This window comes from Panthera uncia, chromosome A2 (assembly GCF_023721935.1).
Source record: "Panthera uncia isolate 11264 chromosome A2, Puncia_PCG_1.0, whole genome shotgun sequence".
NCBI classification, from domain to species: domain Eukaryota; kingdom Metazoa; phylum Chordata; class Mammalia; order Carnivora; family Felidae; genus Panthera; species Panthera uncia.
Genome location: NC_064816.1, coordinates 81,412,763 through 81,440,213, shown reverse-complemented (window position 1 = coordinate 81,440,213; position 27,451 = coordinate 81,412,763). Strand labels below are relative to the sequence as shown.

The 27,451-nt window shown below is 35.2% G+C and overlaps 1 protein-coding gene across 3 annotated transcripts in view; it reads right to left on the bottom strand.

Annotated features, from left to right (window-relative positions):
- CD36 (CD36 molecule) overlaps nucleotides 1-25,864 on the bottom strand; it is a 53,774-nt gene extending 27,910 nt beyond the window's left edge. The window contains exons 1-3 of one of the 3 annotated variants that reach the window (XM_049641350.1): nucleotides 25,634-25,864; nucleotides 2,909-3,002; nucleotides 2,217-2,422 (exon numbers count right to left, since the gene is read on the bottom strand). In XM_049641350.1, the coding sequence (XP_049497307.1) occupies nucleotides 2,217-2,336 (120 nt within the window). In that variant the 5' untranslated portion in view covers nucleotides 2,337-2,422; nucleotides 2,909-3,002; nucleotides 25,634-25,864. Of the gene's footprint in view, nucleotides 1-2,216; nucleotides 2,423-2,908; nucleotides 3,003-10,547; nucleotides 10,925-25,633 lie in introns of those variants that run through there. The other 2 variants (XM_049641349.1, XM_049641351.1) reach the window with 2 other exon arrangements.
- Between the last annotated feature and the right edge of the window lie 1,587 nt (nucleotides 25,865-27,451).

Sequence of the window (27,451 nt, the reverse complement as noted above, 5' to 3'; positions counted from 1 at the left end):
ATTCTGTGTCTCCCTCTCTCTCTGCCCCTCCCCCGTTCATGCTTTGTCTCTCTCTGTCCCAAAAATAAATAAAAAACGTTGAAAAAAAAAAATTAAAAAAAAAAAAAAGAAAAAACTATCTGTACTAATACTGTTGAATGAAGAAGAAAAAGATAAGTGAACAATATTCAACTACTGGACACCATTTGTGTGTTGGAAAAAAACAGTCTAAAATGCTGTGTAGTAGGAGATTATTGGGAATTTCCATTCTGGAGACTTTTCCAGAAGATAAATTATAGCCTGAGTGTTAGTACAGATACTGTATCTGTTCTTTCTCCACAGAAGGCCCAGAAGGGAAGCAGAATTTATAGAATAGCAAGAGCGCTGTGCAATGGAGCTCCAACTCACATGGTTACATAAGCTCCACCTCACCAGCATCTGCCTGTCTCTTTTGAACTGTATCATGAATAATAGCAAGAAAACTGGACATTCCAAGGGAGGGGATGACATTCAATTTCTATCTATATTTATATTTATGTATATATAAATAATATATAAACATAATAAACATATATAATATATAAATCTATATTATTTACATATAATATATATTATATATATGCATATATAATATATATAATATATATATATACATAAATAAATATCTATATGCATCTTCTCCCTTTATCTGGCTTCTCAACCCAAGCACAGCCCCCCACATCCTGCCTGGAGTTTTCCTGTAAACTGAAGGTATGTGGACCCATGTCATCTTTGTCAAATGCTAAGCAAGTAGAGCTGGGGAGAGGCAGAGGGGGGTGGGGCAGAGGATCAAAAGCAGTCTCTGTGCTGACAGCGAAGAGCCTGATGTGGGGTTCAAACTCATGAACTATGAGATCATGACCTAAGCCAAAGACAGTCACCTAACCAACTGAGCCACCCAGGTGCCCCTACAATATATTTTTAAAGTTAAATGCATGGGGTTGAAGATTTACAACCTGTTAGCAAAAGATAAAAATGCCCTATGTTATTATTGAGTAAATATATATATATATATACACACACACACACACACACACACACACACATATACAGGCACACATATATACACACATATATGTGTGTATGTATGTGTATATATACGTATGTATGTGTGTGTGTGTGTGTATATATATATATATTAATGTCTTAGTATCAAAGATAAGACAATAGGATGTTATTGAGGTAATGGTTCCTATCTATCTATCTGTCTGTCTGTCTGTCTGTCTATCTATCTGTCTATCTGTCTCTGCCAGGGCATTGACATCTAAGCAGGCTGAGAGCTGAGGCCAGCACTCAGATAGCTTTTACTTGGGTAGGATTATGTGTAAAAAACCTGAGCATACTAGCCCTGGGGCAGGATACACACTCTCAAAGTTCACAGTTATCCCTGTTCTTATGTTATCTTGTTCTTGGAAACTTCTTAGAGGCTTCACTTTTTTCTTTTCTTTTTTTTTTTTTTAAACCCTGTCTTCAAACTCCTGAAGCTGATTCAATTTGCCACCCACTGATTTAGGACTTCAGCAAATCTGCTTCTTATTCTAGTCTTCCTACTCTCTCTCAGTTCAAGTCGGTGAGTGTGAAGCACAATAGAAGGAAGGAAGGTGGAAGATGAACTCTACTTTGTTGTGCAAAGTCTGGCTATTGAACCGCTCTAGTTTTTGTTAAAACTACAGTCAACTCATTTCATTTATGCTGACATTTGTCCTACATAACATTTCCGGAAGTATTTTGGCAGAATCAGTATAAATGTTTATAAATAGGAATGTTTATAAAACAATATTATGTTATTACATATATTATAAAAAGCAACAGTTTACCAAATAAAAAAAATTATACCAGCTTTACCAAAGATTCCTGTTTCATTATTAAACACAATTTTAAATTTATATATAATACACAAAATACACATACTTATTTCTCATTCAGAAGCTCATCAATATAGTCCTTAGGCATAATGAAAAACAATTATTTCTACTAACTTGTACACTTCTAAACACCTTTGATGAGAATTTGGATATTATACTTAAGATAGTGATGCATTCATGTTAAAAGTACATTATGCTTTTAACATTTCTCAACTGTGTGAAGTTGTAATGGCTCATAATCACCTTTGTATTAAAGATACAAAGTTGCCAGTTACCAGGAAATACAAATGACAAGAAATGAATGACAAGAAGTATCCTTTAGAATACTTGTACCTTTTTGATTGTCCTCTCAATAAGCATGTCTCCGACTGGCATCAGAATGCCTCCAAACACGGCCAGGACTGCACCAATGACAGCACCAGCGATGAGCCCACAGTTTCGGTCACAGCCCATTTTCTTAATCAGGGGAGAAATTAAGGTTCAGCACCTGCTTCTTTCAAACTCCCAGGTCTGATTAGGTGGTTTCCAGAGGTCTGGTCCTAGCATTAGAAAGAGATCATAAAACAGAAGCTTAAATATCAGTACAAGAAGATCAAAGTACAAAGAAAACACAACTGAACAAGCATTTAGCCGGTTATGAATAAATAATTTTTGTTTGATGAAACTGACTTTCTAGGTTAGGTCCTCTCCTGTCTTGCTTTTCACTATTTACCAGTGGAAGAAATAAAGAACATTGTCATATAGAGTATTTCTTTAAAATTCCCCTCTTTTAAAATTTTCTTCCTATGGATGATTAACACTGAAATCTTATCTAAGGAGAACTTGCTTACTGTACTTTCTCCCTCATCTATCTACCCTCAGCCCAGGACACTTAGATGCATCTTTGCTCTTTATCTGGCTTCTCCACTCAAGCACAGCCACCCACATCTTGCCTGGAGTTCTCCTGCAAACTGGAGGTATCCTGACCCATGTCTTCTCTGTCCAATGCTAAACAAGTATGGTAATAGATGGTGTCTTTACTATACCTTATTCACAAGTATACAGCAAGATACAAATTTTATAGGAAATGATCTGAGGAGTCTCAGAAAGAATTAATTCTTCTAATCATTTGTAAGCTATCTGTTAAAACAAAACAAAACAAAAAAAACACGGTTACATTGGGAAAATACATTGTCAGTAAATTAATACCAGAATATTGTCTAATAACACCAAAATTATAATCACTATTAAAAAAATCTTTCATGAATACTGAGCTCATGCTTGAATTTTTTTTATAGTGTTAAAAACAAATATTTTAAAGAATGTACTTTCAATTTCATTGTTAATAATTGGCTTTTGAATACACTAAAGGTGGGAAGAATTTAAAGAAAATACATAATGAATGTAAAGGATGTTTAATGACAGACATTTCTTTGTTACTAGTCTCACAGGGTTTTTTTGTTTTTGTTTTATTTTTACATATGAAACTGCAACATTATTTATTTTGTCATCATGAACATTTGATTCACACCAATTCGGTTAAAATCAACTAATTTGTGCCAGTGTGTATTTCCACTAGTCAGTCTTATTTTTGATATCTTTCTGTACAGTATGTGGCTATTTCATAAAGATTGAAAGGAAATGATTAATGAAACGAGTGGATTCTATTTTAACAAAGTTAATAAGAATTTATTACTTCTAGGATTTTAAAACACCTTCATATTTTGGTTGTAACAGTATTTTTTTTTTTAAATGGGGCTGACCTGACGTTGATAAAGAGCCAAAATGTGCTTTGTAGCTTATAAACAAAAATTCTCTACTTTATTGCCCAAGGCCATGGAAAACATAAATGCCAACAGAATGGAGACTATAGATATATATAAAAAAAAAAAAAAAGTCACATGCCAATTATTACTGTCAGCACTGTAAATGTAATAACAAAAATTCTACTTTGTTATGGTCTCAGATTTTCCCTCCACAGCTTTGTTCCAACAGAAGTGCCACTCTTAGGATATTCTTAGTACTTATTTCCACTGGAGGAACCATTTAGTTTTTCAGGAATATTGCTTACATAGCTAAGAAAATAAGGAAAATTAGACTTTTCCTCAATATTGTGAATATAAATGTTACAGAGTTTTCCCATGGCAATTTTATTTATTTCTCTTTACCCTTTCTTATCTTTGTGATCTCCCTTTACCGATGCCTTCTATCTAGGATACTTCCACTGTAAAGGAGGATAAACTGAATTCATTCACACCGAGGTTCTAGCAGCTAAGAAGTGTGAATAGTAGTAATATTACATGTTTTTTGTTTTTTCCCAATGTAAAAGGACTATCTATAAGCTGTCTAAACAAGTAATTTGGTTTTCCTATGGACTTCCATATCTCACTGAGCAAGTGGTGTTTGCTTTGTATTAATTGTTTGGGGATGGCATGTGAGGAACAGCTTTCCTTGCCCTCTGAAATCATGTAACATGCTACCCATCTGGGTGGTCTGTATACTATGGACAAATAGTCATATCCAAGGGAGCCAATTAAGTAATCATTGGCTGAATCATCATTTCAGACACCATCCTCTACGTCTCATTTCCAAGTTATACCTAAAGTAGCAATCAAGACAGGGATCTAATGTAGTGTAGTTAAGACCAGTAGACTAGTAGAGATTAAACCAAAAATTGATGTGCTACTACTCTCTTGCCAGATGACAATGGGCAAATCACTTCATCTCTTAGGACTTGAATTTCATCATGTGTAAAATGAGATGCTAGGATGAGATCGGCAGTTTTTAATTTAAGTAGCTGAATCAGTTCTTCAGATTCTTACATGGAAGACCAACAGGCAGAGTGACTATGGAGTACAACAGTGGTGGCAACCCTGTGACCTTGAGTCCCAGCCTGGTCTACCTACTCCCACGTGACATACTCCTTTCTCTGAGGAAGCTCTATGAGAATCTCTGTAGAAATCTATGGCTTTGCAAAGCCAATTAAAAATTGGGAAAGGAAATCCCCAGAGTCAAATTGCAGTTTTCTTTATATGATATCATGAATCTATTTTTTTAATGTTTTTAAATGTTCATTTTTGAGACAGAGAGAGAGAGAGAGAGAGAGAGAGAGAGAGAGAGAGAGAGAATGAGCAGGGGGCGGGGGCAGAGAAAGAGACACAATCTGCAGCTGGCTCCAGGCTCTAAGCTGTCAGCACAGAGCCCAACACAGGACTCGAACTCCCACCAGATCATCACCTGAACCAAAGTCAGACCTTTAACCAACTGAGCTACCCAGGAGCCCCTCATGAATCTATCTTTTAAAAGCAACTGAAGGGGCGCCTGGGTGGCTCAGTCGGTTGAGCGGCCGACTTCAGCTCAGGTCATGATCTCGCGGTCAGTGAGTTCGAGCCCCGGGTCGGGCTCTGTGCTGACAGCTCAGAGCCTGGAGCCTGTTTCAGATTCTGTGTCTCCCTCTCTCTGACCCTCCCCCGTTCATGCTTTGTCTCTCTCTGTCTCAAAAATAAATAAAAACGTTAAAAAAAATTTAAAAAGCAACTGAAGGGGCATCTATGTGGCTCAGTTGGTTATGCGTCTGACTCTTGATTTCGGCTCAGGTCATGATCTCATGGTTTGTGAGATCAAGACCCTCGTTGGGCCCTGCACTGACAGCAAGGAGTGTGCTTAGGATTCTCACTCTCCCTCTGCCCCTTCTCCACTCATGCTTTCTCTTTTTCTCTCTCTCTAGTAAAATAAATAAAAACATAAAAGAAACAACTCAAGTATTAAATTTCCCTTTTGGAAAATTATTTTATGTTCTATATAAATATCACTAAAAAACTTCACTCCTATTAATGTCATTTGCAACTCTGACATATGGAAATAAAATGATTTAAAAATTACAATTCTATGGCTGCTAAAATATTTTGTGCATTTATCTGCCCTTTTCCAGATTAGGTGCCATAACCTAGTTGTGAATTGGACTTCTGCCAAAATTATTCTCCTTTATTCAAGTAGCCCATGTACTACAGAGGAAAGTTTCTGCAAGGGGCAAAGAGTCCCAAGAATGTCCACTGGAGGACTCAGGCAACAGCACATGTTGTCCAATACTTCCCTCTCTAAACCTGGAAACTCATGATTATGACTTCTGAGGACCCTGAGCCCCAGGCCTGTCAAGTAATGGTCATGCCTGGGTCCTACATAGGCTCTGTCTGCTTTAAACTTAAAACTGAAGTGATATAGTGTATCCATCCCACTGCTGTTGAGTCAAGCTCATCAGAAAAAAGAAGTATCCAGTAACTTATTCTGTTGAATCATGCCGTTAGATGGTTATTGGAATAACACTGGTCTGGATGATATATAAGCAAAGCTGTAAGTATTAATCTAACATCACTTCACACATGTACTAATAGTTTTGAGAGAGACTGTGTTTATGTACTTCTTTCAAATTTTTATTTGACTGACTCACTTTTGTTACTTTGTTGTAAGTTTCCAACTTTTCCCCCTAATAATACGTAAGATACGCGACATTACTTGGGTTCATTATCCTTCAGTGCCTTGAAACCATGAGTAATGAAGTATTGTTATTAAACTCCTCCCTTAGCTTTATGCTTCATATTATTAAATTTAGTTTTATTCACCTGAGGCAAAGGAGGGCCCAACACACTATGTAAGACACACGCTGACTACATAAGAAAGTTCAGGTTACAGCACATTCACCAGTTTTTCCACCCATGTTTATCTTCAGGGAAAAAAAAAAAGTGTTGTTTGTCCCCATTCTCCTCTCAAATTTGGTAAGGCTTGTAAATCTGTGTCTTGTGAACTTGGTTTTCTTAATAACAAATTCCTTACATATTAAAATAGTAATTTATTTCACTTGCTAATTTTGGATTACATTTTATTATTTATTGTTATTTCTCCTTCATAGGAATAGACAAGACATCAAAATCTGCAATAATTTACTTCTTGTTTCAAGTAAATACATTTAGAAAGCAAAGAATCATCACAGGCACAGTAAAGAAAAACCAATTGCTGAGACTTGTATAAAGCAGAGAAAAGAAAAAAAAAAGGCGTATTTTAAAATATCACTTATCACATACCTTTCTGGAGTCTAGAGGGAGATCACCTGTATCCTATCAGTTTATAGATTATAGATCCTATTCCTTTTGTAGAATTTGTGAGTCTATTTTATTCCCTTGGGTTATCTTTGAAAGAAGGAAAAAAGGGTACTTTTTTTTCTTTACTTTTTTGTTGTCAAATCAGTGGAGTGTTTCCAGAATGAATTTATGAGCATTATGTCTTTCCATTATGTTGGAAACCTGGTGGTGGAAACTGAGAGACTGAGCTATAATAAACCTTTCCAGTAAATAGGTCAGAAAATCAGATAAAATTCTTAGAGAATCTGTAATTCTTCCCATGTGTGATCAAAGCTGTATTCCTTGGGAAACTCCACCCAGAAAAGGCATGACCCAGAGGTAAATTTTCTGGGATGTAAACTGCAAAACTTGAAAAAGCTTCAGATTACAAGAGTATTTGTACCATAAATGAATGCCAGGGCTGGGATGACATTTTCTTACTGATGAGTGAGTACCTCAGATTTCTTATTCTATCCATGAACTTTCCCTCCACATTTTCTTAGAATTGAAAACCAGACCACACACTTCTGTTTTCAAGCACACACACATTACACTGTTCTTTTGATACACAGCCTTCTTTACCTAATAAATACAGTATCTGCCCACAGACCCCATTTTTGGAGTTGTGAGGGGTGATTAATTTAACAAGTTGTGTATAAATGATGAAAGTTAGCTTTCAAAATTAAATTCCTTTTCACTTTCTGGCCCTACACTGTAACTAGGTGTGTTTACAAAGCCATGGTTTCCTAGACATGAGTAAGATGCAGATTCAAATCCCAGCTATTTGTAATGGGTGTAAATCAATAATTTAAATCTGGTTGCATTTCATCATGTGGAAACAGAAGGCCGTTAGATCAGTACTTTATAAACTTCTGTTTAGAGACAGAATTCTTTACATGAAATTCCAATATATAAGCAGAAAACCTCTTCTGATAAAAGGGAGCAGGAACTCTGTGGCCCTTTCCCCTTCGTATCACACTTCACTTGGGTTCTGAGTCATCCTCACAGAACTCAAGGGCTCTGCAGAAGACTCTTAAATACCTAGATGAGAAGTTCTCTCTTATCTTTTCTTATTGAAGTTACCACAGTCCTTTTTTATCATATTAGAATAGGTGTAGCTAAAAATTCACAATAGAAAAAAATTATAAACATCTATAATATGAAACAATAAGACACATCACTAAATTATACTTTTAAAACATTACAATTTAAAACTTGGTGGTATTCTTAAAAAATTAAAGCAGTAAGTATATTGTACTTCATGTATCATACTAAGGATCCTTCTAGAAACAAGCCTGTCTTTTGGAGTACTTGATTACAGGGATTACTATAGGTTTGAAATGATTCTCTTTGATTCATGTTGGTTTAAATAAGATTGTCTAGAGCACTTCTTGATCCTTGAAGCTCAGACAGGAATGCTTTTTTTTTCCCACCCCAAATTATAGTATAAACAGTAAGATAGCATGTGATCTACAATAGTTCAGATTTTGGAATTTGAAGTCAAGTGATTTAGGTTCAATTTTGGGTCTTAATAGCATAGTTTCTCTGTGGCTTAATTTTCTCTAAAATGCTGTAATACTCAACAGATATGGTTGTAAGGGGCGCCTGGGTGGCTCAGTTTGTTAAGCATCTGACTTCGGCTCAGGTCATGATCTCACAGTTCGTGGGTTCGAGCCCCAAGTCAGGCTCTGTGCTGACAGCTCAGAGCCTGGAACCTGTTTCAGATTCCGTGTCTCCCTGTCTCTCTGCCCCTCCCCTGTTCATGCTCTGCCTCTGACTCAAAAATAAATAAACATTAAAAAAAATTTTTTTTAAACAGATAAGGTTGTGAATGCCAAATAAAAGTAAATGATATTAGTATAAAATTCTTATCATAGGAAATGTTATTTTGATATGTTATCATGAAATATTATTTTGAACAACCTTACTATTAAACAGTGTAGTGTTATTTCATATTGGTCAAATTTTTTTTAGAAATCTAATAAATATGTATAGTTTACACAAATAGGAATGATTATTTGCAAAACACATAGATTACAATAAAATCTGATGAAATTATTTATTATTTATGTATATAGGAACTCAGAGTATCACCCAAATGGAGAGGCATCTGCTAGCTTAGAAGATGCTATTTGAAACTTTTAGCCATAACTTGGGCCAGTGAACTAAAACAGCTTACAATTAAATCAAAATATAGTTACAGAATTCCTTCAGAAACAAAAAATCTACAAGATTCATGTGTTGGAGTAAACATGCCCAAACGTTTTCATAAAAAATAAGGGAGGCAATTAGAAATTCTAAAATTTCCAGTACATTCTGCCCACATATTTTCCAGTTGTAATTATGATATTCTTCCTGGGCTAACCTGTTAGCTGATGGTTGTGTATTTGATTCATCATTGTTTTGGTTTAATCGTGTTTCTAGTAAATAAAAATTTTCCACATATTTTTTCTCATAAAACCCAATGGACCACTGGACGCTGAATAACAAAACTTTTTAAAAATCTCATTTTGGTTGTTTCGTGAGCCAGTATTGAAAGCAATGTTTATTTTAGACCCAAAAGACGTTACTAACTTAAGACCACATAGAAGAGGACTGAAAAGTACATGCAAACATTTTTAAAACATCTTTCACTATGTTTCTTGGTGATTCTAGAAACTGTATAAGATTTACTCCAGAGAATTTATGCCATTTACAGTTATATATGAATTATCTTACTGTAATTAATTTGAAACTTGTAATTTTTCTAGAGTGATTTATCCTTTAAACTTGGTATCAACATTCAAGGAAATAATTTGCTGATATTTATAAGCTTCCTAAATAGTCAAAAGTAGTAGTTTTGGTTTTTATTTTCTCACCAAATTTTATAAAATTTATACTAATTAAATCTAGAATCATTACTTGCAATATAACTTACCATTCCCAGTAGCAATTATAGTATCTTTTTCATTAGAAAAAAATACCTAACAAGAACATATCCAAAATACATATTGTGTTTAACCATGTTACAAAGTCAGGTTCATGAAAACTTAATGCAATTGAGATAAAAATTTAAACACACTAATGACTCTGAAAAGTAATTAGTTACTTTTCAGTAGTTAATTGCATACTGGAAAGCATATTGACATGAGTGGCAAGTCATTTATAACTAATGTATTATATTTATTTTATGATAATTTTTTATTAATTTAAAAATCAGGTATAAATAGCCTATGTGTACAATGAAAGTTTTACAATTTCAATTGGATTAAAACTCATTTTTAAATATTAAAAAGTAAAGGTTTATAGCAGGCATAAGATTTTAAACATCAAAAATAAAATGTCATTGACCATTAGACAAGGTTTTAATATTTTTTTAACATAAAATGTAAAAATATTAGCAACTTGGAAAACAACACAAACCCAATTTTTAAATAAAGCCTAATGACTTGGAAAAAAAAAACCAAAACAGTTACAAGCTTTTTGTTGTTACTCTTATACAACTTCTTAAGAGGGTTTATATAGTAGAGTCATCTATCATTTGGGACATAGAAATCTTTTCTGTTAAAAAAAAAAAAAGCATATGACTTACCTTTAAAAAGGCTAAGAAGGATTTTTCAATCAAATGCTCAAACATTTGAACAGACAGTTCTTAGTAGGACCAAATGGTATTCTGCAGAAAAACCCTACACTGAAATCCTCATTACATAAAGAGTGTGAGTTTAAATATGCTTAAAAAAAAAAAAAATCCCATCCCAGTATGTGGTTTGTTGCCAGAGGAATTAGGAAAGAAAAAAAAAAAAAAAACACACATATCACACTACTGTTATGGCTTTTACTGGTCTATTTTTATAGTCTGGTGAGGACCCATTCCCTATATCTGAGATACTCAGCAGACTTTTTTTTTTTGGCCATTCTCCCATCCAAGTAAGTCAGAGGCCAGAGAAACAAAAGGAACTGACTTGCTGCGCTGCTTCTATTTATTCTGTTTTACTGCACAATCATTATTCCAGATGACGAATAGGGTTCCGGGGGTTGAAACTATAAACTGGGAAGGATTAGCAGTATCACTTCTTTGTCATGACTTAGCTTACAAAACTTCATAATGTTGAATTAAAATGTACCTTGCTATACAGCATTAATTTGACGTGCATAAAGACTAAGAATTTTGAAAACAATTGGAGATACTATCAACAAAGATGACAAAACGACTTTAAAAAAGGAAATAGCATATTGTTTTAACTGGAAATTCTTAACTGTTCATCATTTTCTGTTAGTTTTACAGAAGTTTCATGAGCAGAGCAAAATATCCCTATAAAAACAAAAAAATAAATTTCCCTTAAATTTCTTCAGCCAAAATACAACTATTAAATAGCATTTAAACAGATTACATCTAAGATGACGTTTTAATGTAAAAAACAGCATAAACATAAGTTACTTTAAAAGAAAGGTATTATTTTAAAACCTAATAAAAATAAAAAGCCTTGTGGGGGGAGACCCTCAATACTAAGAACCCATTCTTGCAGAGAAATTCTCAAAATCGTGTAAGAGAGATCAAAATCTTTAGACAGTTAAACTGTCATCTATCAGACAGGCCAGCTGAATAAATGTCTCAAAGTTAGCCTTGAAATAAAGTAAGCTAACAATAACAGGCAGAAATATATTTAGTCCATTAGATCATATTTAAACCAGTTCTTATCATTGGATTGGTCATGTTGGCCCCTTCTGAGTATGTGGTGAATCTTTTCATTTGTTAGCAGTGCAATACAACTGGAAAAGGATTCAAAGTTCTCTTTTTCCCTCAGGCATTACTTTCTTTTTCCCAGGTATTTTTACTGACACATTTATTTAAAAATTAATACTTAGGTATTAATACTTTAGATATATTGGGATTTTTTTTTTTTTCAAATTTTACACCGCTTAATCAGGGTCAAGTAAAAATGGTCTTGGACAATTTCCATGTGATTTATGCTACTCATTTTAAAAGAATAACTTACACAGATTTCAGGTAGCTTGAAAAGAGGATTTCTCTAACTGTGATCTCTGGTATTTGCTGTATTAGCAAAAAAGGTAGAAAAAGGCTATTTTAATGAATATCTTGATTAAAAACATCTATTTTATTGTATTGAAGCTGCTTTGATATATTTTCTTCTCAACTTTAATTCAAACACACTTACTCCCCCACCCCCTGTATGAAAATTGAGAAATAGCTCACCAACACAGGAGTTCAGATAGTACCTATTTTAAAGAGCATATTTTAAACATATTGAAAGGATCATTAAATTATGATGAAATTATGAACACTATTAGAGAAAGATATTTCGGAAAAAATACAAGCACAATACATGCTTTAAGTTGACACTGAACTTACTTGGTTGGATCACTCATCAGTAGCCTAATGCCATCCAAACCCTCTGACTGTCTCTGGAGAGGAAAATGTCACACACTCCCAAGAGCAGTCCAAAGAATCAAATCTACATTCCCAGAGGCAGCTGTGTTCAATCCCATAGACAGCAGTTCCTGAGGAGCTTTCTGAGTCTCGTGTGGTAATACCCCGAGAGGGCACAGCTAAGTAAAATCTGCGATCATTTCTCTAGATTTGAGCAAAATATATACCTTAAACAACAAGGCAGAAAAATGCTGTACCCATTTCCGAGTAAAGAATGTTGAGGTTTTCATTTTATAAAGCTTACATACCCACAGTATTTTGAAGAGATATATTTTATATGAGTGTACCCCTTGCCTTATGTAAATCCACTGCAGCACTACATACATCTAGTATAATGAAGGATAAAACTTTCAACATAATGAAGTCAGCTTAGACACAGTTTTTTGGGAACCTTTCTTTTGCGAGAGACCACATAGGGTTTGGACCCAGACAGACAAGTGAATCCTGATGTTACTGGCAATGGTTGTATTGAGTGGGGGTTGGGAGTTCAATGACTACTCTTATTTTTCTTTTTTTAGTAAAAAAGCGGGCAAAACTAAGAAGGTCATAATAGGAACTAAGTGAGGGCAGTTGACAGGAGCCTGATTACTAGACACTCAAAGTCAAGCCCCTTCCATTCTTTTCTCCCTTCTGGTTTATTTTCTTCAGATTACATAGCACCATCAGCCATCTACTGGGCTATCTGTTTGGTCCTGTTTTTGCATCTGCTAGAATGTTGTCTCCATGAGGAGGGGACATTTGGTTGGCTCACTGCTGAATCCCCAGAGTGCAGGCCAGGCTCATAGCTGGTAACCGGTTAAGTAAATGGACACATGCAACAACTGTCATAACCATAATAATACCTAAAACGGAGCGAGAATGGCCAGAAGTCAGATGTTACTATGTTGGCTGTCCGTACCACAAATATTCAATGGTTTGATTGGGATGAAGAGCATCTGCTTGGAAAGTCAATGGAGCAGAGTGTGGCTTTGGAATTCGTCACTTCCTAAAGTGTGTTAAGGTTGCTAACTACTTCCCCTCTCTTAGTTACCATGGATCTAATCTGTTGTAAAGACTGACAGTGAGAATATAAAGGATTCATATGTATAGTTAGTAAATACTTGCTATGGTGATGATTAGCCATTAAGCACATGTTTATTTTAGGGACTTTATTAAACTAATATGGACAAATAAAAAAGTATTGAAAATTATAAAATTCTCCCCTACCCCTCTTATGTATATGGGATCATTCATACACCAAATGATACTTTCTGAAACTTGACTCTTCTCCTATTATGTGTGTTGGAGATATTCTCATGTTTTGGATAGAGTTAATGTGCTTTTTCCATCATTGAAAAATATTCCATACTAACAGGTGTATTGTCTTTTAAATAACCAATCTCCTATTTAATGGACATAGTTTTATTTCCAGTTCTTTGATCTTGACAAAAAATGCTAAAAATTCCTATGTAGTTTTTAAAATTTTTGAGTATAGCTGACACACGAAGTTAGTTTCAGGTGTATGACATGGTGATTCAACATCTATGTTATGCTGTGCTCACCACAAGTGTAGTTCTCAGCTGTCACTGTATGACACTATTACAATATCATTGCATGCATACATAGTTTTGTTTACCTGTTCTAGGACACCAATAAACAGCAGTAAGTGAAATTGTTAGTGTGTACTAACAATGTGTGAGAATGCCTGTCTACACTGTTTTATACTGAACTTTAAGTTTCTAACAAGTACTTTTTTATTGGTAAATATTCAATTGAATGAAGTTGTACCTATTTTCCCAAGTATATTAGCCATTTATATTTTAAAATACTCGTGATAATATCCTTGTTCATCTTTTTTTTCTTTAAATTTGTTTGTCCTTTCTTTGTTAATTGGTAAGGAACCAACCAGCCTTCTGCATTTGACAAAAAAAAAATTTTTTTTACTATTTTCATTGTATTATTATATTACTACAATTTAAAACTTGTATGCCATTAACTTTCACAGTAATTTCGTTTTAAATATAGTGTCATGCTTTCAAAGGCTCTCTTTACTTCAGAAGTATTAAATATAATAAAACTTCTTTTAGCATTTGTATGGTTTACAAAATCCTTTGTAACAGTATTTTTTAGAGAAGCTGATTCATGGAATTTAACACTTACGAAGTAAAAGAGGAAGAGTAAAGTAAATTGAATGACAAATATTGCAACATATTTGAGAAGCAGATGACAGATGAATTGTAAGAGTTCTAGAAGAAGGGTCACATGGCCTGAGTTCTGATCACATTATTAGTAACAGCAGGATTTGTGAACTCAGTAAGTAACACACAGTCATTGTATTTCTGATTTTCTTTCTTGCCAAAGAGGATCATCATACAGAGTCCATCCACACCCTCAAGCTGCAGATCAAATCACATGTTAGGTTTACCTAATTTAAATCTGTATGCATTTCTGTTAGGAGATGGAACTTTTTAAGTGATTTTTTTTTTTTTTTTTTACAGTTCAGGAAATGAAAAAAAGAATCTTGATATAATATACATTGCATTTGTGGACTGTATGGATAAGCAATGACTTACAAATTATGATAATGATATAATAAGGGGGTTGACACATACTGGAGGCTTACTATCTGTCAGTTGTTGAACTAAGTATTTCACCTGTGTTACTTGCTGACCTATCATACCACCCGTTGGGCTCCTTAGACAACTAGAGTAGGTCACAAAGCTAGTATGTGCCAAATCAAGGATTAAAACCCAGAGAGACTAAGTGAAGAGCCTATACTCTTTTCTGAAAGAAAAAAAGCAGATAAAAAGTTCTTGAACAATACCTAATTTTATATACTTTTCTCAACACCTTTGTACAAATTGAGTAACAATTTTAAATAAATTGATGTTACACTGAGAGGAAAATGATATCTAATCATAACAAAGAATCAACAGTGAACATATTCTGTAAGTAGTAACAGAATTATTTTGAAATTAAATCCTTCTAAAGATGTGTAAACGATCTCAAAACATTAGTTACCAGTGTCAAACTGTAAGTAAAATTTGTTTTCTCACTTTAATCCTTGGGGATAACTAACCATAGAGATTGATGTGCACATACATATGCACATATTTATGCACATGTATACACACGTGTGTGTGTGTATAAACATCTATCATTTTCAATTGCTACCTTGTTTATTTGTGAAAGTATGAAATCAATGGCATGCTTTACCTCTTTTCTATGGTGAGGAAGGACTTAACATGCAGGAACAAAAATAAATAAATATATATGTACATAACTAAGATATAACAGTATAATGTAATGCCAGTAAAACTTGAGAGACTAAAATACAGGCTTCTAAGATGGCCTTTAAAAGAGAATTTCAAGGACATTAATAAAGGTAAAACATAGGATATCAGGGTAACTAAAGTTTAGACTTAAACCATGTGATCTAATAAATTGAAACACAGGACACAAGCAAACATACTGAATTAAAATTATAAAATAAACTTACCCATATGTTTAATAGAAGCCATAGTAGGAGCTGTGTGTGAAAGAGATTTAACAGAGAGCACCTCTGTATGTGTGGACAGTGCTCACGTGGGCAGGGCCAAATCAATATGTAAATTTCACAGGCCATCTAAAAATGTTGACAGACCTAATCTTTACTTGAACACTGCAAAGCTGACTCAACTCTCTAAGGGGAAGTAGAGTAAGTCAACATTTAAATTATACTAAGAAACATAAGGACATGGTATGATCAGCATAGTTGTCAGGGTAATTTGTATTCATACAGTTGATAGGATATTATTTGGGGGAAAACCAGAAATATTCAGGTAAAGTGATAACAAGGCCTGAAAACATGGCATGGTGAAATAGTAGGAAAAAAAGCACAATAATCAATAAAGAAAACAAGCAGTTAGTTAACAAATGCCAAATTTAAAAAGGTTAAGGAAAAATATAATCAATGAATTTGAAATTTCACAGGACAGGAAAAATGTAAAAAAAAAAAAACTATTCAATTGAAATACAAAAAAAAAAATCAAAACAAATTTTATCATTAAGAGAAGTAACCTAAGATACTCCCTGAAGTGGGGTCTTAAAAATTAAATAAATAAAATAATTTTAAGAGGGGTTAGGGACATCAGTTTACATTTGCTTTAGCTCATGGCTTGATCAAAAGGATGTACTTTAAAATCCTAAAATATCAGGTTTTTTAACTCTGTTTAAACACCAGTAAAAAGCTGAAGTGTGTGATGAATGTATAAAAACAAAATACATTTAATCAAAGAAAAAAGATGGATAATGAGACTCAAAGTGATTTTATTCCATTTAATGGAGACATGCTAATCACACTAGAGACAATGAAAAACCTAATTATATGGACATCCGTGTCATCTGACAACCTGTTACCTTAAGTTTAAAGATACACACTTGGACATCAGATTCCTACAAGACTTAGGTATACATACTGTATGCACGTGTGCGTGCACTCATGCGTGCATGCACCCACACACACTCTCCTTCAGGGACATAGAAGGAGACCGACCTAATTAGGTTTCTTTTTAAAGATAGAAAAAAAAAAAAAAAGGTTTCTAAGAAACATGTTATACAATAATAATTTATTTAAAAAATCACTACACAGGAAAAACTATATTCCCGATACCTTTCTTTTTCTGTTTGTTTGAAGTGGGATAAACCCTGCATCTGAGTGACCCGGCATTTTAAAGAAACATAAAATAGTTTGCGGACCATCATTGCCCAGGTTGGTTCTTAGTGGGCTTAAGGGAAGGGTTTGCCCTTCAATGAGCCTGAGTTTTCTGTCTTCAAAGAGACCAGCAAGTTTGGTTTAGAGTGTTACTTATCAAATGAACTCCTTGGAAGAACTTGAAATAAATTCTTAAAATTTCAAAGAACCCATAGGATTCCAAGAGGGAACATTTTACTTTAAATGTATTTTTCTGTTTGAATAAAGCCTCACGTTGTTTGTAAGAAAAACAAACAAAAACATTGAAAATATATACATGTAAAATTTTCAGAAGCAAATGTTTACCCGGAAATGTTATGGATCATTTCAATCACTTTCTTTACATATTTCAATGGGCATATTCCAGATGCCATAAACATTAGAATCCAGACAGAATAAAAAGTGGTACACCAGCACTCTATGTTGCATGAGACAGATAGATGAATTCAGAATAATTCTAAAATGTCAGAATCCTGAAACTGTCCTCTATGTGTCTCTGTGATTGCTGGGTACCTGCTTACATGAAAGAAATTGCAACATATCAGAGGTAGAGTGAAACCTTCCCTTTGTGATCTCCATACTTCAGTTTTGAATCATAAAGAAGTTTGACTTGCCTATTAAACTTCATTACTTTAGCAGCAACTTTAGCAGCAGCATTAAACCTTGCTTTGCAATATAGGGCACTGACAAGGGAACTGATAAAGGAATTGACCTTGTGGTAACTGTACTAGGGTAGGTTTAGGTGGGTTCAGGCAGCATCAGCACCGTCTCTGCAATTATCGGTCATCCTTGAGCTCGCCAGCAAGCAACCAAGGACTCAAAACCTGTTTATCATGACCATCCCTTTCAGATTCCTGAATGTAACTCTTGTCTTTTGTTCTGAGGTTGTGATTCAAGGAACCAATAGTAGGTTATGGAGTCTGAATTGCTACAGAATGTCCCTCATACATGACTGAACTAGTCCTGCTAGTTCTGCTCTGCTTGATTAGCTCACTTGTCCTCAGGACAACTGGGACACAACTGTTTTCTTGGCTATTAGGGCCCAAGGTCTCTCGGTTGTGTTATTTAGGTAAGCAAAGTATCCTCCTCCACGGTGCCTCCAGTTCATGGGTAAAGGTACGTATGTGAATTGGAGTGCTTATATTATCTGAGTGGGTTTCAGTGGACTCTGTGATGCTCCTTTTGTTAAGAGCACAGTGCTTTCCTGTTCAGGGTGAATGCTGAGAATATTCTTGTTTTCCCAAATTGCATGTACAAGGCTTGAAGCAGCATCCTCCATGTGTTCCAAGGACTAAAGAACATTTTCTGGATATGATCCAGGAATGTTGCTAGGCCTGTTTTTCCTCTCATTTTCTACAACTCCACAGGGAAAACTGGGTCATCACAGTAGGCTGGAGAAAAGAAGGCTACTGTGAGTAAAATTGGGAGGTGAAGTAAGTCCATAAAAGCATGTAAAACCATACCATTTCATGAATTAACTCAAAATTAAAAACGATTACAGTGTTTCCTATGTTATAAAGAGGCATGTCACAAAATACTGTTTTTATAGTAAGGCTCCGTATAGACTCCTCTCTTTCACATGCTTCTTTTCTTCCTTGGTTACCCTATGTGTATCTGTCCTGATTGATTTCTATTTGACTATTTGACATTTCATTTTTATCTTTCTAGTATGCTCTCAAAAGGGTACATGATTTGGGATATGTAAATTTGGAGTTGCATTCACATGACTTATTGCAATTGCATTTACAAAAGCATATCTATCCCTAAATCAGCAGAAACCATGAATTCATTTGGTCCTTCACTCCTTTTACAAACATGCTTACATCATCCACTTAACAGATATTTCTGTTTTGAAAGGCATCCAGCCTCCAGTGGCAGTTCAATGTACAATTACAGGTATCAAAATATTACCAAAAAGTATTCTAGTCAAAACTTCATCATATTCTGCAACTGATTCTATTAGCCTTGCATTTACTATTCTGTATAGTAGGAAATATTTAAATTCTTCAAGAAACTCAAAAAATGAATATTAAATTACATTTATGCTATTTACTAAACTTTCTCTGGCTTGTCTGTTATGTCAGCCAGGTTATGGAAAAAAAATACAGTGTGATCTTCTTTTTAAGTCTTTTGGTGCAAATCCATTACTTGGGAAGCTTTTTATCTCTAGGATATAATATTCTACCATCATATGTATCACTCTTTCAATATTCATCCGATCCTATGCAAATACAATTAAAAATGAGAACAATGTCTTTTGTTTTTTGTTTTTAAGTCCATTAAATAAGTACTAAGATGTGTTTGAGGGAATTGGCTTCAATCTTTAAAGATGGAACACAATGAATTTAGTTGATTATTTAAGGGATTTTTCACTATGCCTGAGAATTTCCCAGAGGAAAGAAAGAGAGTAATGTTTCTTTTTTTTTAATTAAAAAAAATTTTTTTTACTTACTTATTTTTTGAGAGACATAGAGAGAGCACAAGTTGGGGAGGGGCAGAGAGAGAAGGAGACACAGAATCCAAAGCAGGGTCCAGGCTCCAAGCTGTCTGCACAGAGCCTGACGTGGGGCTCATACTCACAAACCGTGAGATCATGACCTGAGCCAAAGTCAGACGATTAATGACTGAGCCACCCAGGCACCCCAAGATAGTGACGTTTCTTCAGGGACTTCACACCCTAGAACCTTAGTCCCTTTTGTATAGGGAGGAGTGACTTGTGATCTAGAAGCCATGAGTGACTGACTCAGCATTTAGAGATGTCCTTCCATACTGAGTACAGAAGATTCAAAAACTGCCTCCATATTTTGATTTATAAAGGTTTTGATTCTAGAGACATTGCCTCTAAGAATGCCAATGCTCTGGGGGCGCCTGGGTGGCGCAGTCGGTTAAGCGTCCGACTTCAGCCAGGTCACGATCTCGCGGTCCGTGAGTTCGAGCCCCGCGTCAGGCTCTGGGCTGATGGCTCGGAGCCTGGAGCCTGTTTCCGATTCTGTGTCTCCCTCTCTCTCTGCCCCTCCCCCGTTCATGCTCTGTCTCTCTCTGTCCCAAAAAAAATAAATTAAAAACTTTGAAAAAAAAAATTTAAAAAAAAAAGAATGCCAATGCTCTGTTTAAAATTTTCCTTTGATTAAGTAGGGAGTGTTACAAGAACATGCATTTTCCCTCAGGACTCATAAAAGGTCCTTTGCTCAACATTGGTATGAATCAGTCTTTCTACTATTATCTACCCCCCCCCCCCCAACGCCATCCCCATCTTCTATGTAGAAGAATAAGGAAACACATATTCTTCCTGCTGGGGGACTTTTAAAAACTCAGGGTAGGTCAGTCTGGGTCAAAGCCAACACCCAAACAAGTGGAAGAGAGAAAGTTAAGGAGAAAGAGCCAACAAGTTTGATCCAACTATGCCTAAAGAGTACTAACACTGGGGGCACCTGGGTGGCTCAGTCCTTGAGTGCCAATTCTTGATTTTGGCTCAGGTCATGATCCCAGGGTCATGGGATTGAGCCCAATGCCAGACTCTGTGCAGCCTGCTCAGGATTCTCTCTCCCTGCTCCTCTTCCTCTCTCTTCCTAAATAAATAAATAAATAAATAAATAAATATTAAAGTACTAACTCTGGAGTTGTCAATTATGTGGACTCCCTAAAATCCCTCTATTGAGTCAGCTAGTTTCAGTTGAAAACACAATATTCTATGTAAAATGTGGATCTTAGATCACTGCTCATTTACACAAATAAAATATCTAACCAAAGTTCTTGTTCATTAAGTGTCATCAAGAAACACAATCAGGAGGGGCGTCCAACTTCGGCTCAGGTCATGATCTTGCTGTCTGTGAGTTTAAGGCCTGCGTCAGGCTCTGTGCTGACAGCTCAGAGCCTGGAGCCTGCTTCGGATTCTGTCTGTCTGTCTCTCTCTCTCTCTCTCTCTCTCTGCCCCTCCCCTGCTTGTGCTCTGTCTCTCTCTCAAAAATAAATAAAATGTAAAAAAAAAAAAAAAAAAAAGAAACACAATCAGGAGACCTCTAAAAAAAAGAATCAAGAACAGAAATATGGTTTTTTACACTATATGTAACAGAGATATTAGTATAATATTAAACACATATAAAATACCATGTAACTATATTTTCTTCTACATATGTCCAGAACTCTTTAGTGTTATACTCATAGAATATGTCATAAAAAGCTCAGTTCATTCAGGAGTTGCAAGGGTGCAGGTGACAATGAAGCTCCCTATAATGTACTCATTGGGAACTGTGTTGGTAGCGATTTTTATATCCCAGATTTTAAAATAGTGCCAGACACATAATAGATGCTAAAATACACATTGAATAGATAATGAAGAACCTATACTATAGATATCACAGGATAGATCAAAAAGAAACATGAGTATATTATATAATTTGGTAGGAGAGAAGGTTATCTTTGGTTCTCCATGTTGTCTGATATCAAGTTTAAAAGGAATGGTTATTTTCTATGTATGCCTTTTTATATTTAGTAGACACTGGGCGTGAAGTGCAACAAAGAACAGGTGTGGTCTGCTTTAAGCAAAAATCTGCATGTATTAAACAAATAGTCTGATTCTTTCACATTAGCAAATATTCTTGGGGTGCCTGGGTGGCTCAGTCAGGGCCATTTTTTTAAAAACTGAAAACCATTCTTACAAAGGATTCTGTCATTCTTCAGATACTTCTTGAGTAAGTACAATACAAGGATGAATGACATGCTCCTACAAAATAACCTTTTCCCAAACATTTTAATGTTTATTTTTATTTTTGAGACAGCATGAGTGGAGGACAGGGACAGAGGGAGATAGAGAGTCTTAAGCAGGCCCCACACTTAGCCCCATGCAGGACTCAATCCCATACCCCTGGGATTATGACCTGAGCATCAAGAGTCTGACGCTCAATGGACTGAGCCATCCAGGTGCCCCCCCCAAACATTTTAAATGATCTAATATACTAACTGTGTTTCTGTATCCACATCAAGGAATAGACATATTTATTAAAATGAAGATTCCTAAAATTTGTTAAAATAATTCACACCAAAAACCATGATTCGGTATTAAAGGTAGATCATTATAAGTGGTTGTGGTGTATTATTTTGCCTATCAAATTTTCGCCAAGTCTTCTGAATAGTAATACGCTACCGTCTAATTTTTTACATGACCATCTTTTTTTATAAATCAACTGATGCGATCCCTTGCTAATAGTTTGATTCCTCTGGGTTGTTTAGAGGGTTTATTCTGGACTGCTCATTTATTTTGTTAAAAGACAGTGGGTCTTTATCTGACTTCAAAATGCACCTTTGTCAAGAGTGTTAGTATGGCCCAGTCACTAGAAACTTAAGCACCTCTGAGGATTGGCCTTTATGTTCTGATAGCAGTTAGTTCAAGAAAAATGGCTGAAGTTCTGTTTCCGTTTAAGTTCTGTCTTTGTACTTGTTACCATCTGTGACACGAGACTTATCTTTAAGAGGGGCATCGCTCAGCTAAAGAGACATGCTAGAGGATTCCAAACACTGATCAATTTCAGAAGTCTGTAAAAATGAATAAAGTACAAAGAAAAAATCGAAAATATCACCAAATGTGTCCTTCCTTATCCCATGGCAACCTGAGATGGACTTTTTTTTTTTTTTTTTACTCTCAAGAGAACTTTTCATACTATGACTATGAACTCTTAAATATCAAAACAAAATGCATAAATGCCAAAACCCAGGAGAAAAGGACAGTAAGTAGAACCTGGTAGCATTTTTGTCTCAGGAGAGGCTGCCAGCCCTGCCTCCGCCACAGACTGTGACAAACATACAAGAGTTTGAGTCAATAGGCAGATAAGATAAATACAACACCTACATGTGAAGAGGTGCAGAGGTTATGGTCTTATAAAGCATGAATATGTAAAAAAAAAAAATTAAAAGGTGTCATTAAAATCGGAAAAATTGTCTTAAATCAGAAAGGGCAAAATAGTTGAAAATGTACTCCAAGGAGCAAATCCTCAAACTGAGGATGAGAGTCAGACTCTAAAATCTTTTCCATTATTAAAAAGGTGTGTTTTTCAAATAAATTAATTCTCTAATACATTTTGTGTGTCAGATTACATGGTATATTACTTAAAGCATAAGATTTTTAAAAATATGGTAAACCACATTTATTCTATTTATATGCAAACAAAGAGTGAATATAAAATGAAAATATCACTAAAATATACTACATTACATAGATAAATTTATAGATTGTTTTTATGGAATTATTAATCTAAGTCAAATTTACAGAAACTTTTTTTTATCACATAAATAATATACTTTACTAGTCTTGCTTTCTCATGCTTTTAATTTAATGAAAATCCTGTATAAAAAAGTTAGGCAATGGGGTAATAACCAGCAGACGTAACAAATTTGAAGTGTATACTAACGTTACATAGTAAGTTTCAGCTTGATTTTCATGTAGTTGCTATCCATTATAAACTGTGAGTTCCTATGTCAAAATTTGGTAATTTGTAATTGGTAAATAAATATATAAATATGTAAATTGCTAATAAATATAGTTTTATTTATAAATAATAAAAAATACTGATACAATAGAGGATCTGATCTGAATATTCTTACCATCAAAGTATGGAGAGGTGGCACAATGCCAGCTAAACTGGCTTTTCATTCACTGATAAATTGGGTTGCCATAGCAAGCCCATATTCACTGTTTCTAAGCAACCCAAGGCTCCACAGACTTCAGATACTTAGGAATCCACTGATCTTTCATCATCCTTAAGGGAGAAATATGAAAACTTGTGGTACCAGACTCAGTGGAAGATTCCCTGATGACCCAATAGAGCAGTGACCTGCTATAAAATGTCCCTGTGTTGATATCCATTTAATTTATCAAATAATATTTGTGATAGGGAATTGATTGTTAAAGTGCTAAGTGGATGAAATTAGGTACAGAAAATGATCAATACCTAGTATGTGTTGAGCAGGCAAATGTTTGAGTAAACAGACAAGATACCACGCACAATCCAACTTTCTAAAGACAAAGTCATTTACATAATGCCAGCATTCATAAAGTCCTTGCCTTTTAGTGTAAAAAAATATATCTGTTTAGCAGCATTACCACACAGCAGGTCATTTCAATTTTTTTGTTTTCTAATTATTTATACTTAGGTAGCATACATAATTATAGATCAGTAATTGCTTGTGATTTTATATTGAAATGTTTAATTATGGCTTGTCTAGAATGCTTGAATAATTAACCACCCAAACATCAAATAGAATTGTATAGGTCTGAGGTACAAGGAAGGTTAGGAATTCTTTGAATGAGGTAATATTAGCATTTCCCGCCCCTGTCTATGTCAAACACTCTCCCCCAGTCTACTGTCTTCACACAGTACCCACAGAGGCAAACCACTGCCTCTAGAGCTCTTAATTCACAGGGCTTACTTTCCAACTATTTGAGATAATCAAAGTGAAAGAGAGTTAAGGCACACAGACAGATATCATTTGTTCCTATAGAATACTGTATCACAATGCAGGTCAGAATAAAACACCATTACTAGAAATGGTTATATGTGAACAGTAAAATGATTAGGTCTGAAATCTGTAAAATTTTACCTAATTCTAATACCTGCCTCCCATTATCATTCCATGTGGCTAGCTCTTACCAGGAAAAACATTGGAGGAATGATGTACAAATTGAAAACTGGTTCTAATTTAATGGTAAATTTTGTAACATTACTTCCTGTATCCTGTTAGCTGTTGCATCAAAGATTCAGTAACCTGCCAGGTATACAATATGATGATAGAGTTCTGTAACCTGAATGTAAAATAAAGTTGACATGTCACCTCTCATACAAGTCCCAGGAAGCCACCTGTTGACTGGAGACATACCAGGAATTTCAGCAGTAGAAACTCTGCCTGTGATAACTACTGATTACTGTTGATGCTAAATGGGAAAGGATAGATTCTTCTTCAAGACTGGGAAGACACCCACTCTGCGTTACAATCTTCATATAAGAGAGTCCAAAACTTGCATAATTATATTACAATTGCCTCTTCAGGCAATTATAAAAATTCATCTGCAGTTTAACAGTCTCCCTGGGCATAGATATTCTTAAGAATAAAAGAACCGTGCATGAATTTGTCCTTTAGTATGTTGTTGCTCTGTTAAGATACTCCTCCACTGCTGCATGTATATAATCACGTTTGTTGGAGGGTTTCAATACTTCTGAGTATTTTTTAATACCCTCTTATCACTTAGTATTGTATTTATTACTGGCAAGATCATACATGGTAAAGTTACAACTCCTTCTATTTTCTTTTAGATACAACTTCTTATCAAAAAGCTGGGGACAGGGTGCCTGTAGGTCTGTATCTCAAATACTGCCCGAGAGAAGAGAGAAATGCAGGTAGAGCTTAAACTGGATAAGAAGAAAGCAAAAAACCAGATCAAAGTAAGATTTTAGTATTAGAGGAACCAGTCTTGCATCCTATGTTGTTAGGGTAGAAAACTTCACAGGGATTACATAAGCATAATTACCAGTTTGAAGTCCGATGAAAAAGTGCAAATCCTCCAATATTAACTCACTTGCAAAATGCTGGTTGGAAGACAATGGAATTAACACTGATAACTGTGGTTGTGTTTGCCCCAAGTGCTGGGTCAAATCACTGCTGACTGCTGTGAGCCCCACCTTCAAGTATCCAAGAATGGCTGTGGAGTTTTGAGTGACACTCCACTGAGGCAGTATGATTTCTAAACCAAAGTTAGGCTCTGCCGCCAGTGTTTGCCAACTTCCCCAGCTTGCAAGTGAGCTGCTCCTCACCCTGGTTCTTTCTTTAAAAAAAAAAAAAAAAAGGATAGAAAGAAACAATTACGCTGTGACGTTTAAAAGAACACAGAAGCAGATCCCTCTCCAGGGATATTCCTACTTATTTTCTTAGAGCGGTTCCCTTGACTCTTTTCATCCTGTGTCTTTGTTATAGGAACCTGATAAAAACATGCACACTTCTCTTAGGAGAAGAATCAAAGCATCAATGAATATTCTAGTTTGTAAAAGCTGGAGAGAAGAGGCTTCTTGGTGAGGGCATTGCAAAATCAACAGGTTGGGGTCTACAATGGTTATGACATTCTTTTGCCATGTAAGAGGACTAAGATAGCAATATTTGGTGGGTGTACTCTTATTTTTGCAACTCATTAGAATAAAAAAGTAAAGACACTCCAAAAATAAATCGAGCCATTATAATATAAGCTAAATTAGACAAGAAAATATGATTTTTCTCCCATCATTTAGGCAGTAATTTCCTGGGGATTACTGTTGATGATATGCATCCTTATACATACACATATTTGGTGAAGATTTATCATGTGACCACTGTGTTCCAAGAACTCTGCCACAAAGAGGAAGAAAGCATGTTTCCTACCATGAGTTTTTCTGCAATGCATTACAAATATTTCCATATAAAATACAATGTGTGCACTCTATGTTAACTAGAATTTAAACAAAAACTTGAAACAAACAAAAGAGAATAAATACAATGTGTGAGTACTGAACACTTTTAATCCACCTTCTAAAGTGGGGTGCTACCCTGGTTGTGAACATTCATTCTAGAGCTATTTACCATGTAATCAAAATCTGTAATTTAATTACCTTTATTTCGTAAAATCTGAAACTTTCCATAAAAAATAATAATGAGGTTCCCAGTGGTGAAATGAATGGCTTCAAAGATTTATGAGTTGGCTAGAAATATGGCTAACTCCCTACTCTTACATCACAGGCTATAAAAACCCACCAAGCCCAGATGCCTAAGGCTCAGTTGAGAAATGGCCCATTGTGTAGCTTTTGATTTGGGGGCATTCCCCATTGTCTGACTATGACGGTATGGTTAGCTGAATTCCATGGTTAGCATGTTAAGCATATGCCTTTGAATTGTCCACGTAAGGACTACTGAGACACTGAAAAGTACAGAACATGAAAGCTTCGTGGAGCATGGGCAACAGGTTGAGTTCCTGCTTGCTGCTCATCTGCTTCAGTTAGAAGCCAATTTGAGAGAGCTTTCACTTTGTCTGTTTTAAGAAGGAGATTTATAGCTCTCCCTGCTGTTAGTTGTTGAAAGCTACCAATATTTACTAAGATAAACCAATAATAGAATATATTCAAATCAGCTTGGATAGGTTAGCAACACCTCCCTGCAAGGAGCTCACATTCTGGGGACACACCTCACATACAGAGGACAATTCTATAGAAAGATTCTACAGTAGAAGATAACAGAGTTTCCTAGGCTCCCAGAACATCCACATTTACTCAGATATAAATAGCTGTTACTCTTAGTTCAAAGACCTTTCACCCACTTCTACGCA